This window comes from Corvus moneduloides, chromosome 18, assembly GCF_009650955.1.
Source record: "Corvus moneduloides isolate bCorMon1 chromosome 18, bCorMon1.pri, whole genome shotgun sequence".
Lineage (NCBI taxonomy): Eukaryota > Metazoa > Chordata > Aves > Passeriformes > Corvidae > Corvus > Corvus moneduloides.
The window spans coordinates 1,327,962-1,342,636 of NC_045493.1; the positions used below are offsets into that span (position 1 = coordinate 1,327,962).

General features: G+C 63.7%; 2 protein-coding genes across 3 annotated transcripts; one reads left to right on the top strand and one right to left on the bottom strand.

Moving 5' to 3' along the window:
• Positions 1-805: 805 nt before the first annotated feature.
• On the bottom strand, positions 806-4,391 carry TCN2 (transcobalamin 2). Of its 2 annotated transcripts, XM_032128031.1 has the most exons (10): positions 3,516-4,388; positions 2,788-2,977; positions 2,666-2,713; positions 2,452-2,585; positions 2,197-2,355; positions 1,945-2,120; positions 1,539-1,713; positions 1,257-1,449; positions 1,009-1,130; positions 806-912 (listed from the first exon to the last, which is right to left on the bottom strand). In XM_032128031.1, the coding sequence occupies exons 1-10, from the start codon at positions 3,574-3,576 to the stop codon at positions 851-853; spliced, it is 1,320 nt and encodes a 439-aa protein (XP_031983922.1). In that variant the 5' UTR covers positions 3,577-4,388; the 3' UTR covers positions 806-850. The 2 variants fall into 2 exon arrangements, with proteins under 2 accessions (XP_031983922.1, XP_031983921.1); XM_032128030.1 differs by having other exon boundaries at positions 2,788-4,391.
• Positions 4,392-4,886: 495 nt separating this feature from the next.
• On the top strand, positions 4,887-12,462 carry PES1 (pescadillo ribosomal biogenesis factor 1). Its single transcript, XM_032128225.1, has 15 exons — positions 4,887-4,945; positions 5,338-5,417; positions 6,048-6,201; positions 6,276-6,385; positions 7,376-7,547; positions 7,727-7,816; positions 9,316-9,432; positions 9,585-9,662; positions 10,010-10,099; positions 10,256-10,386; positions 10,529-10,654; positions 10,749-10,933; positions 11,019-11,173; positions 11,545-11,712; positions 11,998-12,462. The coding sequence occupies exons 1-15, from the start codon at positions 4,922-4,924 to the stop codon at positions 12,082-12,084; spliced, it is 1,767 nt and encodes a 588-aa protein (XP_031984116.1). The 5' UTR covers positions 4,887-4,921; the 3' UTR covers positions 12,085-12,462.
• The last annotated feature ends 2,213 nt before the right edge of the window (positions 12,463-14,675 follow it).

The following is a 14,675-nucleotide window of genomic DNA, read 5'->3' on the forward strand; positions in this document are numbered from 1 at the left end:
CTGCGGCGGCGGCCCCCGGCCGGGGGTGCTGGCGGGGCTCAGCGCCGGGGTGGCGGTGCCATGTGCCGGGAGAAGGCGGCGGCGGCGGCCGGGGCCAGCGGAAAGTTTGGTGATGGCGGGAGCGGAGGGCGGAGACTCCTCCCTGCGAGGCCATCGCGTCACTGCCGGGCGGGCGGGGCACGGCGGGCACGGGCACCGGGGGCACCGGGGACACGCCCGGCCGTGCCGCCCGTGCCGCCCGTGCGGCGGGGCCGCTGGGCACCCCCGGCCTTCAGCACCGTGCGGTGGCTCCCTGGTGACAGCGGGGCCGCGTCCCAGCCCCCGCCCGGCTCCCTGCGCCATCGCCCCCGACCCGCCGGGACACCCACGCCCCGACACCGCCGCTGCCCCGGTGATTTTGGGGGTTGGATTAAATTCGCGGGGGCATCACGCAGATTTGGGCACACCTGGGGGTCCCCCTCGGGCACCGCGATCCCCGAGCCCTGGGACAGTGGGAGCTCAGTACCCCCACGGGGTTACAGGGGAGGGGGATCTCAGCTGGTCTTTACTGAGGATGAACAGCGCTGACTCGGACTCCCCAAATCTTTGGCCTCCCCAAAAATGCTTTGGACACCCCAAAAACGGCTGCTCCCAGCGGCCGCCTGCCCCATTCCTGACTGGGACCAGGACTGAAGGAGCTGCTGGTCTGCGTGCTCCCATCCCACTGCACCCGTAGGACACGGGGCATCGTGTGTGTCCCCTCCTCCTGCCCCGGGCCGATTTGGGGTGCTGGCCCACGGAAAGCAAGAAGCAGGGAGCCGGCAGGTTCTGTGCCCTCAGTGGGGGTTTCATTGCCATCACCCCCCACCCTCTACCACTCGCTGAGGCGCAGGATCAGGGTCTCCCCATCTTGGGGTCTGTAGTCGGCGATACCTGCGGAGTGAGGGACAGTGGTTTGGGGTGGGACAGCAGCCATGGGGCTGCAGGGGACCCCTGCCACCTCCCCAGGGACCCCCACCCACCACTCACCCATCTGCAGGGGGGTGTTGGGTGCGGTCAGGAGCTGCCAGTAGTTCCGCTTCTCCTGCCGGGCCTCCAGCCCCAGCACCTGGGTCAGGAAGGGGCCCTGTGGGGTGTCCTGGGTGTGGAACCTGGGGGATGGGACAGCAGGGTCACAGGGTGAGGGTCTGGCCTCGGCATTGCTGGCAGTGGGAACTGGGGTGAGCCCGTGGCGCAGGTGCAGGACACGTGGCCACCACAGCGTGACCCCCACATACTTGAAGTCGTGGGGTTCCAGCGCAGCAGCCGCCCAGAGCACGTCCAGGAGGGAGGCGGCGGCGGGCACGGGCACCGGGCGGTCGTAGAGCCGGAGCTCGTAACACCAGGGCAGGGGACACTCCACCACCAGCTGCACCGTTTTGCTCCCCGGCACCTCAGTCGGGGGCTCGATGTCCATGGGTGTCAGCGTGTCTGAGGAGCCACCAAAGCACTGGTGACACCCAGCCACCACCATGGTGGCCCCAGCGCTGACCCCAATCCCAGCTGGCCCCGGCTCCTACCCGACTCCTCCTGGCAATGCATGGAGGCGATGTCCAGGTAGGAGCGGCCGTGCAGCACCGGCAGCACCTGGGCCATGGTGGCGGCGGTGCCGAAGGCTTCCAGGTTCTCCAGCAGCGCGGCCATGGCCCGGTCGAACGCCGGCTCCGTCTGGCATGCACCCGTGGCCAGGAACACCTGGGACAGGGAGGAATGGAGATGGTGGGAAGAGGGAGGAGGGTTGGGTACCTGGGCACTGCACTGCTGAGCATCACCTGCCCCAGGGCAGCTGCCTCTGCCTGGGCACCCACATCTGCATCTGTGTCCACACCCACGTCTGCCCCTGCACCCACACCCGCGTCTGCAGCCCCACTTCCCCCCATGCCCATTGCCAGTGCCAGCCCGGATGTCCCCTCGGGTGACACCCACCTGCAGTGCCCACGGGGTGCTGTAGATGTTGCCGATGATGCCGTCGGGGCCCTGGGCCTCGGCCATGCTCCTGCTGGCCCTGTGCGCGGCTGCTCGGAGCTCGGCCGCCAGCCCGGTCCCCACCAACCTCCTCTGCTCCAGGCAGGTGAAGGCCAGTGCCACCACGGCCTCCGTGTCTGCAGGGACGCCCCAGTGTCACCACAGGGTCACACTTCCACCAGGGTGCCACTGCCTGTGCCCCTGGACCCTTACCCACAGCATTGCCACTGTGCCCAAGCCTTCCGTGGTGCTGGGCCGTGAGGAGCCGCCGGATCACCTCCTCCCGCACCCGCTTGTGGTGCACACACAGTGCCAGCACACCCAGCCCGTACTGGTAGTAACTGGTGAGGGGGTGGCCGTGCCGCCGGGAGCCTGGGGACCACATGAGGTGTCACTGGGGTGAGCCCGTGTCCCACGGCTGGACGTGTGGGTGCCAGGTGGGCGCTCACCCCGCAGGGACACTCTCACCTGTCCAGTCCTCCTCCAGGTAGTACTTGAGCCACGTCACCAGCGAGCGCTGGGGACTGAGTGGGGGACAGGTGGCCCGCAGCCCCAGCAGGTACAGCGCCAGCCGCCCCGTGTGCGGCCACGACGCCGCGCTCCTGCAAGGCACCAGTCACCTCCCAGGACACCGCCTGAGGTGTCACCTGCCCTGAGGGGACCCCGGGACACCCACACGTACGTGCTGTGCTCAGCGTCCCACCGGGAGTGGCCGTGGGCCTGCAGGCTCCTGCGGGGACAGGGCGTCAGCATGGGGGACAGGGGCGTCCCCAAAGGCCCGCGGGGGGCCCCCCGGGGACCCACCTGCCGTAGGGCTGCTGGAAGGCGTCCTGCAGCCTCTCCAGGTAGCGCTGCTCCAGCCGCGGGTCGTGGTCACGGGCCAGGCGCAGGGCCAGGTACACGGCGGGGTCGGGGTCCCGCGCGGGGTCCCCCGCCAGCCCCAGCAGCCGCGCACTCAGCACCCGCACGGCGCCCACCGAGCCCCCCGGGGGCTCTGCCCCGGCCCGGGAGAGGCAGTGCAGGTGAGGGGGCACGAGGGGGCCGAGACCCCCCCCCCAAGCACGGCCCTGCGGCTCCACAGCCCCCCCAAGCTGTGTGGGGCCGCAGTGGGGATGGACCCCCAGCACCCACCCCTCCGTGCACCCCACACCCTCCGCGTCCCCCCCAAATCCCATAGCCTCCAGATTTCCCACCAAAAAAGAGGAAGAAACAAAGAGACATGACATGGAGCGGGAGCACAGAGAGCCCGAGGGGGTGGCAGGGGGCTCTGGGTGACACCCTTCTCCCCAGGGACCCGTGTGGGGGGTGGGCACGGGCTGGCTCCGGGCAGGGGGTGCAGGGGTTGGGCTGGGGGCAGCTGAGCCCTGGAGAATTCATCAGCGAGGGCTGTCACCAGTCGCCGTCCTCGCCAGGGGCTGGAGATTGGGCTCATCACCCCAAACCCCGCTCCTCAGGGAACCCCCCCGAGCTCAGAGCGAGCTCCCGGCCCGGGGGGGTCCCGGGCAGGTTTGGGAGGCCGGGGCCGCACTCACCGCAGCACTGGGCGGGCAGGACCGCGGGCAGCAGCAGCAGCAGGACGAGCGGCAGCCACATGCTGGAGCGGGACAGGGGGGACACGGGGGTGCCAGAGCTCGGCACAGCCCCGCCGGATAGCCGGGAGCGGCAGGATGAGCCGGGACAGCACGGGAAGGTGGGGCGAGAGGCCGTTTCCGCACGCTGGGGCCGAGTCAGCACAAACGGGGCAGAACTTTGGCTGAGGCGCAGCCGAGGGGCGCGGGGGCACTCCCGGCCGGGCCGGGACACCCTGCCCGGGGCAGCCTGGCCCCAGGTGCCCTGCTCGGGTCAACACCGGCGGGCACAACCCGAAAATAGACAGGGATGAAACCCGGCCAAATCCGGCCCCTTTGGAAACGAGAGTTCCCATGCTCGCCTGGAACTACGATTTAATTGAGAAAGGAGATTGATCAGCCCCACCCGGGAGCCGAGGGACAGGCAGGGAGGGGGGACAAACTGCAAAAAATAAATCCCTAAAGCCGGGGGGCGTGAGGGTCCTGAGCCCCAAGAGATAAAACCCCCCTGCCGGGGGGGACGTGGGGTCCTGAGCCACGAAAACAAATCCCGCAGCCCAGGAGGGGGTCCCGGGGCACCGCTGGGCTCCGGCCCCGTCAGCCTGAGGACACCGAGCACAGGGGGGCGGGCCTGGGGACCCTCCTCCCACCGAGACCGGCCGTGACCGGGTGTTCCCCAAACACCTGCCCCGCTGTGGGGCCCGCAGGCTGGGGGACCGCCCAGGCCGGTGTCCTGCGGTCGGTGCTGCAGCGCCAGGGCCTACAGGAGAGCAGCGGGACCTACAGGAGAGCAGCGGGGCCCCCAGGCCCGGGCAGGGACCCGCCGGCCGCGATCGCGGTGTTTGACCGGCGCCCGCCCCGCCGCTCCTGCCGCCTAACGTCCCGGCGTGCCCCGCGCGGCCCGCCCCGGTACATCCCGGCGTGCTTCGCGCCACAGCTGCCTCGTTATATCCCGACATACCCCGCGCGGCCCGCCCCGGTACATCCCGGCGTGCTTCGCGCCACGCCTGCCTCGCTATATCCCGGAATGCTCCGCGCACCGCCTGCCCCGTTATATCCCAGCATGCCCTGCGCTGCACTGCGATATCCCAGTGTGCTCCGCACCTCAGGACCCCTTCTGCGAGGGCTCTGGGCTGCCCGCTGCGCGCCTGATCAACCCCCTTCTGCCGCCTGCCCCGGCCCCGCCGCCCGCCCACCCCGCTGCTTCTGCCCGCGCTGTTCCCGGTGTCCGCGCTGCCCTCGTGCCCAGCGCGGCGCCGCTCCGGTGGGCGCGGGCCCAGCCGCGGGCGCAGGCGCGGCGTGGGCAGCGCGGGGTCCTTCGTTGCGCGGGCGCACGTGGCGGCGGCGGCGGCGGCGGCGGCGGCGGGGCCATGGGCGGGCTGGAGAAGAAGAAGGTACCGGGCCCTTCCCGGCCCCTCCTTTCGGCCGCGGTCACGCTCCCGGGGCTCGTGCCCGCCGTCCGGTGCCTGCCCGTTCCGTGTTCCTCCCCTCCTCCTCCGTGCCCTCTCCGTCTCCCCCGGTATCGGTGCCGGCCCGTGTCTGCTCCCCCCGTGCCGGTGCCGGTGGCACCCCTCCGGCCGTGTCGTGCCCCTGCACCCCTCCCTGCTAGCGGTGCATGCCCGATTCCCCTCCAGCCCCCCGCGCTGGCCGTGTCCGCTGTCCCCTTCCAGCCCCCGGTTCCCGTTTCTCCTCCCTCTCCACTCTCAGGAGTCCCGGTGGCCCCGGGAGGGTTGCGGGGACCCCCTCAGCACCCCCGCGCTCCCCCAACGCCCCCGTTTCTCCCCAGTACGAGCGCGGAGCCGCCACCAACTACATCACCCGGAACCGGGCGCGGAAGAAGCTGCAGCTGAGCCTGCCCGACTTCAGGTGCGCCCGGGACCCCCAGAACGCCCCGGACCCCCGAGTCCCCGCCTCAGTTGCCCCCTACACCCCGTACTCCCATCCCTCCAAACCCTCCGCGGCCCCCGGTCCGCAGGCAGGGAAGCCGTGGGAGATGGAGCCCGTGGTGGTTGCGTGGGGTGGCCCTGAACCCCTCCCTCGGCATCCCTGGTGCCCCTGAGCGCCCTCCCAGGCCCCCCATCCCGCTGAACTCCCCCCTAAACACCCCACGCCTGCTCCCAGTTCCCCGGGACTTCCCCATGAGCCCCCTGAGGTGCCCTCAGACCCCGCAGGGATTTCCTGCCTCCACCGAGGCGCCCCACGCCCCTGAGCTCTGCCCATCCAGACCCCACTGATCACCCCCCCTCGCCCCCCTGGGACCCCCGGCCCCTCTTGGGGAGAAGAGGGACCCAAAGTCCGTGGTGGATGTGTGGGGTGGCCCTGGGACAGCCTGAGCTCCTGTCCAAGAGCGTGGCCCTTTCCCTTGGGGTCGTGGAGTGCTACCCCGGTTTCAGGCTGCCACGTTTGGGGTTCCCCCTCCAAGGGAAGGGCCCGGGGTGTCCCAGGGGACACAGGGCGGCAGTGGCCCCCCTGTCCCAGCCCTGTTCCCGTCCCCAGGCGTCTCTGCATCCTCAAGGGGATTTACCCCCACGAGCCCAAGCACAAGAAGAAGGTGAACAAGGGCTCCACCGCCCCCAGGACTTTCTACCTGCTCAAGGACATCAAATTCCTGCTCCACGAGCCCATCGTCAACAAATTCCGGGAATATAAGGTGCTTATCCCACCCGAGGGGGCCCTGGGGCTCGTCCAGTGCCACAGAGCCCCCATGGCCCCCTGTCCCCCCAGGTGTTTGTCCGGAAGCTCCGGAAGGCCTACGGGAAGAGCGAGTGGGGCACTGTAGAGCGGCTGAAGGACAACAAACCCACCTACAAACTCGACCACATCGTCAAGGAGAGGTGAGACAGCCCTGGCAGAGCCACCTGGAGCATCCAGCCCTGGGGCCCAGCACAGGAAGCACCTGGAGCTGCTGGAGGAGTCCAGAGGAGGCCACGGAGCTGCTCCCAGGGCTGGAGCCCCTCTGCTCTGGAGCCAGGCTGGGAGAGCTGGGGGTGCTCACCTGGAGAGGAGAAGGCTCCAGGGAGAGCTCAGAGCCCCTTCCAGTGCCCAAAGGGGCTCCAGGAGAGCTGGAGAGGGACTTGGGACAAGGCATGGAGGGACAGGACACAGGGAATGGCTTCCCAGTGCCAGAGGGCAGGGTTAGATGGGATATTGGGAAGGAATTGTTCTCTGGGAGGGTGGGCAGGCCCTGGCACAGGGTGCCCAGAGCAGCTGTGGCTGCCCCTGGATCCCTGGCAGTGTCCAAGGCCAGGCTGGACATTGGGGCTTGGAGCAGCCTGGGACAGTGGAAGGTGTTCCTGCCCAGGGCCAGGGGAGAAAATGGGATGAGGTTTAAGGTTCTTCCAACCCAAACCATCCTGGGATTCTCTGATCCTTCATCACATCTAGCTCTCTCTGGGAATCCACCTCGTGTGTAATTTCTGGAGGTATTGATGGAGTTTTGTGTTTCTGGGCTGGAGGAGAAGGAATGAGAGAGCCAGGGATGCCCAGCCATCCTGGGTGGCTCCAGGAGGACACAGGGAACTCCCCTGCTCTCCCTGTGGGGTGTTTTCCTCAGAGGGCTGGGGGAGGGTCAGTCCTGCCAAGGCTTTGGTGGCTTTGGTGACAGCGAGCAAGGAGGAGACACAGGAGGGCGAAAACTCCGTAATCCCCATGGGTCCCATCCTAGATCAGGATATTCCATCCTCCTCTGCCCAGCTTTGCTGGGATGTGCAGGTGGATGCTCCACAGTTCCCATTCCTTTCTCACTCGGGGTCTCCCCCAGCCCCAGCAGCTTTTGCAGGACTCTGGGGCTGGCTGTGACCCCCTCTTGTCCCCCCCTGCTGCAGGTACCCCACGTTCATCGACGCCCTGCGGGACCTGGACGATGCCCTGTCCATGTGCTTCCTGTTCTCCACCTTCCCCCGCACGGGCAAGTGCCACGTGCAGACCATCCAGCTGTGCCGGCGCCTGGCCGTGGAGTTCCAGAACTACGTCATCGCCTCCCGCTCCCTGCGCAAGGTGGGGCCGGACCCCCTGCCTGGGGGGGTGTGGGGTGCTGCGTTTGGGCACGGGGACATCAGATCCCACATCCCACTGGGATCTGGCGCTCCCTGAGGAACCTGCTGCCGGGGGAAGGGGTGGCAGTGACGGGGACACAGCTGCCTTCCTCCCGCTGAGCCTTCGCTCTGTCCTGCCAGGTGTTCCTCTCCATCAAGGGCATCTACTACCAGGCAGAGGTGCTGGGGCAGCCGATCACCTGGATCACTCCCTACGCCTTTGCCCACGACGTGAGTACCTGGGCAGAGCCTCCGGGATCACCAGGGAAGGGGTGAGGGACCGTCCTGTGGCAGACGAGGCTGTGCCCAGCCTGTGGGGAGATCACAGGGCCTGGCTCGGGAGGCACGTGGGGACACTGCCATCTGTCACCTCGGGATCCCCCGAGGCTGCCTGTACCAGTCTCCCCAGTTCCTCGTGTCCTCAGTTATTGATGTGCTCCTTTATCAGCCATTAAAGATTAACCTGGGGGAGCGGAGGGAAGGGATGAGTCAGATCTGCAGCCTCAGCAAGAGGGTTCTGCTGTGTCCCCCAGGCAGCAGGGCAAGGGGAAGTCCCCACTGTGCTGGGACAGCTTCCCCTGAGCCTTGGCAGGAGGTCCTGGGCACAGCAGGGCTCTCTGCACTCACTCCTGCGATTTCCAGGGCTGGGCATGGTTGGGTTGAGGCTTTGTGGTTCTGTGGTTCTGAGTCACAGAAACCTGGAGTGTTTTCAGTTGGAAGGGACATTCCACCTTCCACTATCCCAGGCTGCTCCAAGCCCTGTCCTGTGGATACAAATATGCAGCTAGCAAGAATTTCTCTTGCTTCTTTCCAGTGCTGTGAGATATTTTTCTCTCTCACAGAAGATATTAGCAGAGTTCTATAAACTATGAACCTTGCAGAGCTTTGTTTATGGTACAGGACAAAAATATTTTGACAATGGATGTTTTAGGATTTTAGCCAATCACCCCAAGGAATGGCTGATCCTTTGACCAATTAGACTATGAAGAAAAAAGTCTATAAAAGAGTTGTAAAACAATTAAGAAAATCAATCTTGCTGCACAATGCCTGCCCGTTGGATCTCTCTTCTCCTCCCTGCCACTGTGGGACACCATGATACCATCCAGCCTGGCCTTGGACACTGCCAGGGATCCAGGGGCAGCCACAGCTGCTCTGGGCACCCTGTGCCAGGCCCTGCCCACCCTCACAGGGAGGAATTCCTTCCTAAAATTCCATCTAACTCTGCCCTTTGGCACTGGGAAGCCATTGCCCTTTGTCCTTTTCCTTGTCCTGCTCTTGTCCAGCTCTGCCATCTTGAGGAGTTGGAGTCCCCCTGCAGGATGGGATGAAGTGTTCTGTGTATCCAGGCATGGAGGGGTGGCAGCAGGACCCTGGGGGAAGCCTGCAGAGTTCTCCCTGCCCAGGGTCTGGTGGTGGCTGTGACCTCTCTGTGTTTGGGGCAGCTTCAGGCTGAATTTCAGGGAAGGGTCCTTCCCCTAGAGGGTGCTGGGCACTGCCCAGGCTCCCCAGGGAATGGGCACGGCCCCGAGGCTGCCAGAGCTGCAGGAGCGTTTGGACAGCGCTGCCAGGGATGCCCAGGCTGGGGTTGTTGGGGTGTCTGGGCAGGGCCGGGAGCTGGGCTGGATGGTCCCTTCCTAAATGGGGATATTATGGGATCCTCCTCCCTGTGGCTGGGATGGGCCCCTGTCCCTGCAGAGGGGGGTCCTTTATCCCATCCCATGTGCCACCAGCACCCCACAGACGTGGATTACCGGGTCATGGCCACCTTCACCGAGTTCTACACCACCCTCCTGGGCTTCGTCAACTTCCGCCTCTACCAATCCCTGAACCTGCTGTACCCCCCCAAGGTGAGGCCACCACCCACCCTGGGGTCACTGCGGGGACCACCTGTCCCACCCCGGGGTGGTGGCAACCCGATTGCTGGAAAGGGGGGTGGAAATGAGGGATTTCTGGGGTCTCTGTTTTTGGGAGCTGCCTCCACCGCTCTGCTCCTCCCCAGATAGACAGCCAGGCCGAGGATGAGCTGAAGCCTGCAGAGGGCAAGGAGTACGCCATGGATTCAGAGAGCTACCTGGAGGTGAGGGACACGGCTGGCACTGTGACTTGTGGGGACACTGTGTGGCCTTCATGTCCTGCCCACAGCTCTCCTGCTGTGGCACCAAGGGGCAGACCCAGATCCCTGCAGGTTGGAGGGGGCTGATCCCAAACTCCCTGTTCCTGTAGGGCAGAGCTGGGCTCAGCCTCGGGCACCACCTGCGTGGCCGGGGACGCTCCAGAGCCCTGTGCTGGGGACAGTGCCAGGAGGAGGCTGAATTCTGTCCAGGCCCTGGCTCTTCTGGCCTCTTGCTCTGAGAAATCCCCTTCCCCCCTGGGGCTGTCCCTTTTCCCACCCCCTGGATGTGACTCCGTGTCCTCTCCCTGCAGAGACTCTCGGCTCTGAGCGCCAGCCTGGCCCGGGCGGTGGCTCCAACCCACGAGGAGGAGGTGGAGATGGATGAATTCCCAGTGGAGGGGGTAAGACCCTGGTGGGGGGCTCATCCCTGGCCCTGGGGGATCCTGTCCTGTGCTCAGGCTGGCGGTTTGGGGACAGCTCCTGAGCCCCCCCTTTGCCAAGGGGGGCTTGGCAGGGGCTGTGGGTGGGAAGGAGGCTGAGGGCTTTGCTCCGAGCAGGAGACAGCGGAGCAGATGGATGCCAAGAAGAAGGAGCAGGAGGCTCTGGAGAAGCACAAGAAGCTCTTCGAGGGGCTGCGCTTCTTCCTCAACAGGGAGGTGCCCCGGGAGCCGCTGGCCTTCGTCATCCGGTGCGTGGTGGCCGGGAGAACCTTGGCTTCCCCCAGCCTCTCTGGCAGGACTTTTGGGGCCAACCCACCCGATGTCCTTGCGGGTGAGGTGACCCTGAGGGTCCCACCTGCTAGCCTGACTCCTCGGTGGCTTTGCCCACAGCTGCTTCGGTGGCCAGGTGTCCTGGGACAAGTCCCTGTGCATCGGTGCCACCTACGACGCCACGGACCCGTCCATCACGCACCACATCATCGACCGGCCCCGTGTGGACAAGCAGGTGGTTGGCAGGTGGGTGAGGCAGGGGGGCCCTCCCCAGAACAGCCATCCCAGAGCTGTCTCACAGGCTCCAGAGCCTGAGGTGGGACCCCTCTGCCTTGCCCAGGTACTACCTGCAGCCCCAGTGGGTTTTTGACTCGGTGAATGCCAAGCTGTGCCTGCCCGTGGCCGATTATTTTCCTGGGGTGCTGCTGCCCCCGCACCTCTCCCCCTTCGTGACGGAGAAGGAGGGCGACTACGTCCCTCCTGAGAAGCTGAAGCTGCTGGCCCTGCAGAGGGGAGAGAATCCAGGTGCTGGGAGCCCTCAGAGGAGTTTGGGAGCTGGGCTGTGCCTGCTCTGGAGCATCCTGGGGGTAACAGTAGTGTCTCCTTGTAGAGGAAGAGAGTGAAGAGGAGGAGGAGGAAGAGGAGGAAGAAGAAGGTGACAATGACAAAGAGGAGGAGGAAGAGGAAGATGAGTCTGAAAAAGAAGAGGAGATGAAGTTACAGAAGATGGAAGAGCAGAAGACTCAGAGCACTCAGAGCAACAAGGTGGGAGCCCATGGAGGCAGCTCTGGTGTCACTGTCCCTGCTGAGGGATGTCCCTGTCCTGGGGCCAGTGGGACACTCAGACAATCAAGGAATGGTTTGGGTTGGGAGGGACCTTAAAGCTCATCTTGTTCCACCCTCTGCCATGGGCAGGGACACCCTCCACTGTCCCAGGCTGCTCCAACCCCATCCAGCCCGGCCTTGGACACTTCCAGAGATGCTCCTGGCCCCACATTCATGAGCTGCAGCTCCCGTCCCTGCAGGTCCAGAGGGAGCTGTGGCTCTTCCCTGGCCCGCAGTGAAAGGGCTGGAAATGCCTGTCCCTGTGGAAGGAGGGGCATTCCCGGTATCCTGAGCTCCCTGGCTCCGCACAGGTGCTTCCCGTGAAGGTGACGGCGGGGAAGGTGCGGGTGGAGGACAAGCAGCGCCTGGAGCAAGAGCAGCAGAGCGAGGAGAAGCGCTTGGCCATCATGATGATGAAGAAGAGGGAGAAATACCTCTACAAGAAGATCATGTTTGGGAAGAAGCGCAAAATCCGCGAGGTACGGAGATGGGCCCCCCACCTGCATCCTGGGCTGGGCTCTTCCCAAACTCACTCGCTCCTTCCACTCCTCCCCGTCCCTGGTGAAGGTGTTGAGGTCCCTCCCAGTGTCCCCTGGCTGTGCCACAGCCGGGCAGAGCTCCCTGTGCCCCCTCAGGGCCCCCTCTCCATATCCCACCCTGATCCCGGTGCCGTGGGGTCCATCCTGCACGTGGAGCTGTGGTGGGACTGGGGCTCTGCAGCTCCTGTCCTGCTCTGACTGGGGGTCTCGGGGCTCTCTCCCCAGGCCAACAAACTGGCTGAGAAGAGGAAAGCTCACGATGCGGCCCTCAAGGAGCAGAAGAAGAAGAGCAAGAAGGCGCTACAAGCATGACAAGGCCGGGGGCTCCCGGCTGGTTTTCCACTGTTGCTTTCGGGTGGAAAAACCCTTGGCTTTGCTCCTGGGACGGAAATGCTGCGTTTGAAACGTTTCCCATCTGTAAATACACCTGCTGCTCTGCCTTTCCCCTGGCACAAAGACTGTCTTCTCCGTGCTGGTGCCACCTCTGCATGGGGAAGAGGAGGCCAAGGAGAGCTCTGGGCTTGTTCCATGTGAATTTGCAGAGCCCTGGGTGCTGGAGTCTGGCTCCCAGGAGCTCCCCGGGGCAGAGGAGTGCGGAGCCCGAAGCTGCTTTGCAGTATCCACACACAAAAAACCGTGTTCCCTTGTATTTTTATTTTTAATTAAAGAAGGTGATGCTTCCCTGGTTCTGTTTGTTGGCTGTTCCTTGTGCCTGGGCACAGGGGAGGCTCCTCAGGGACTGATGTGGATGGATGTGGAGATCCATGGCTGATGCCAGGGCTGCTGATCCTGCTGAATGTGTTCCTGGCAGCAGCAGTTATCCATCAGTCCTGGGTTTTCCCCCAAAAACACCTTGGAGACACCACAGCTGGGGCCAAGGTGTCTCATGGCGTTTCTGGGAACACTTTTGCCCCCGGGTGTGGTGAAGACAGGAATTTTTGGAGGACACCCCTGGCACTGCTGTGGGGACACAGAGGGGATCCGGGGCGTGACAGCCCTGGGCAGGGAGTGAGCTCAGACTCTCAGGTTTAGTTTCTTTTCCTAGATCTTCTTTTCTTTCTTTTTTTATTTTCAATTTGGTTTAAATGCTTTTTTCTTTTTACTGTTTCCATTCTCCCCCTTTGTTTTCCCTTTTTTTCAGTTTTTTCTTTTCTCATTCTTTTCTGTCTTTTTTCCTTTTATTTTTATTTTTTATCTTTACTTCTATTTCCATTTTTATTTTCTTTTTATTCCATTTCCTTTTTATTTATTTCTAAATTTCAATTTTCCCTTTCCCTCATTCTCCCCCTTTTTCCCCCTCCCTTTTATTTTTTTTTTCCTCTTCCCCCCCCCCCCCATTTTTTTCTTTTTTTTTTTTTTTTTTTTCTCTCCACTTCAGAGTTGGAAGGCTTTTCTCTTTGTTTTTCTCCTTGCTTTCCCCTTCCTTTCCCCTCTCCCAAGAGGAGTGGGACCGACCCCTGGGGCACCCTCAGGGCCAGGGTTCCCCCTCAGAGCAGGAGACCCCAAACAGGGCCTCAACCCCTGGGAGCTCCAAACAAACCAACCCCGGCTCCAAACAAACCCCAGCTCCCAAAAACCCCGGCTCCAACCAAGAAAACCCCGGTTCTAAACAAACCCCAGCTCCAGGCCTCACTCCCACGGCCGGGCTGAGGGCCTCGGCCTGCCGGGCAGGGCCGCTGCTGGTGGCCACTGAGTGGTCCAGTGGCCCAGGGCCTCTCCGGCCGATAAAGGCGTGTGTCCAGCTGGGTGTGACCCCTCGGTGCTGTCATCCACTCCTCAGCCTCCTCACCCAGTCCCTCGGGATCCACAGCTCCCTCGGGATCTGTGGTTCCGGCTGTCACAGCTTTCAGTGAGTGCTGCTTTGTACCCCCAAATTGGGGTTGGGGTCGCTCTGCCCCCAGGCAGGGGGACAGGGGTGGGGATGAGGTGGTGGAGCCCTCGTGGTCGCACCCCGTGGGATGTGGGATAGGGTAGATGTGGGAAATGGGGTGTTGGGGCTTCCCAGCTCGGTCACATCCGTCCCTTGACTGTCAGCATTCCACAGTTGAGCTGCCACATCCCAGCTGCTGCGGCTCTCTTCTGGCTGGAAACCCTTTGTGACCCATTCCAAAAAAAAAAAGGGAAAACCTGGAAAACCTTCACAATCTATCCCCTAAAAAACCCAAGGGGGGAAACCTGGAATCCCTTCATAACCCACCCCCAAAAAGGGAGAAAGCTGGACTCCTTTTGTGACCCATCCCAAAAAAGAGGGAGAAACCTGGAATTAGGAGAGCTGCCCTGCAGAGAAGGGGTGGGACAGCTCCTTGCTCCCATGCCAACAATACCACAGCAAATCCTGTGACTGTGCCCACTTGTCTTCACCCTCCTTCTGTGATGATGATGATGATGAAAACAGAGCTATTCTGGCTTTTTCTGATCCCAGAGGGTTGTACAGGTTACCCTCACCTGGGAACTGGTCCCACTGAGGTCGGGCAGGATGGGGCAGCTGCCAGGGATGAGGCAAGCTGCCGGCTCACTGCAGGGTGATGCCCCCAAACGCCGTAGGAACAAGCTGTGAACCCCAAACATCTCTGACGGGGATGGCGAGTCCTGGGCACGGCCGAGGTGGTCACCCCTTGCTTGGGGACCCAAGGCCACCACCACCCCCTCTAGTGACAGAGACTTGGATCTGAGGGCAGCAGGAGCACAAGAGCCCCTTTTTCACCCTGCCATGTGTAGGGTGATGGACCAGCAGCAGGGATGAGCCCTCCTGGCGCGGCCAGGGCACCCTCTGGGCACCCAGTCAGCTGGCACGACTAGAGGAGAGTGGAAAGTGTGTCACACCAAAGTTGGAGATGCCAGCATATTGCTGTCGTTAAGGCCATAAATCCATGGAAACACAGTGGGAGGGAGGGAGGAGGGCG

Bases quoted from the DNA above. Each gene is read 5' to 3' on its own strand.
- TCN2 (XM_032128030.1), bottom strand. From the start codon at position 3,209: ATGTCATGTCTCTTTGTTTCTTCCTCTTTTTTGGTGGGAAATCTGGAG. The intron at 2,586-2,665 runs GTACGTGTGGGT...GGTGCCTTGCAG, and splicing joins TGGGACGCTGAGCACAGCAC to GAGCGCGGCGTCGTGGCCGC. The intron at 1,450-1,538 runs GTAGGAGCCGGG...GTGGCTCCTCAG, and splicing joins GCATTGCCAGGAGGAGTCGG to ACACGCTGACACCCATGGAC.
- PES1 (XM_032128225.1), top strand. From the start codon at position 4,922: ATGGGCGGGCTGGAGAAGAAGAAG. The intron at 11,174-11,544 runs GTGGGAGCCCAT...GGCTCCGCACAG, and splicing joins AGAGCACTCAGAGCAACAAG to GTGCTTCCCGTGAAGGTGAC. The intron at 11,713-11,997 runs GTACGGAGATGG...CTCTCTCCCCAG, and splicing joins AGAAGCGCAAAATCCGCGAG to GCCAACAAACTGGCTGAGAA.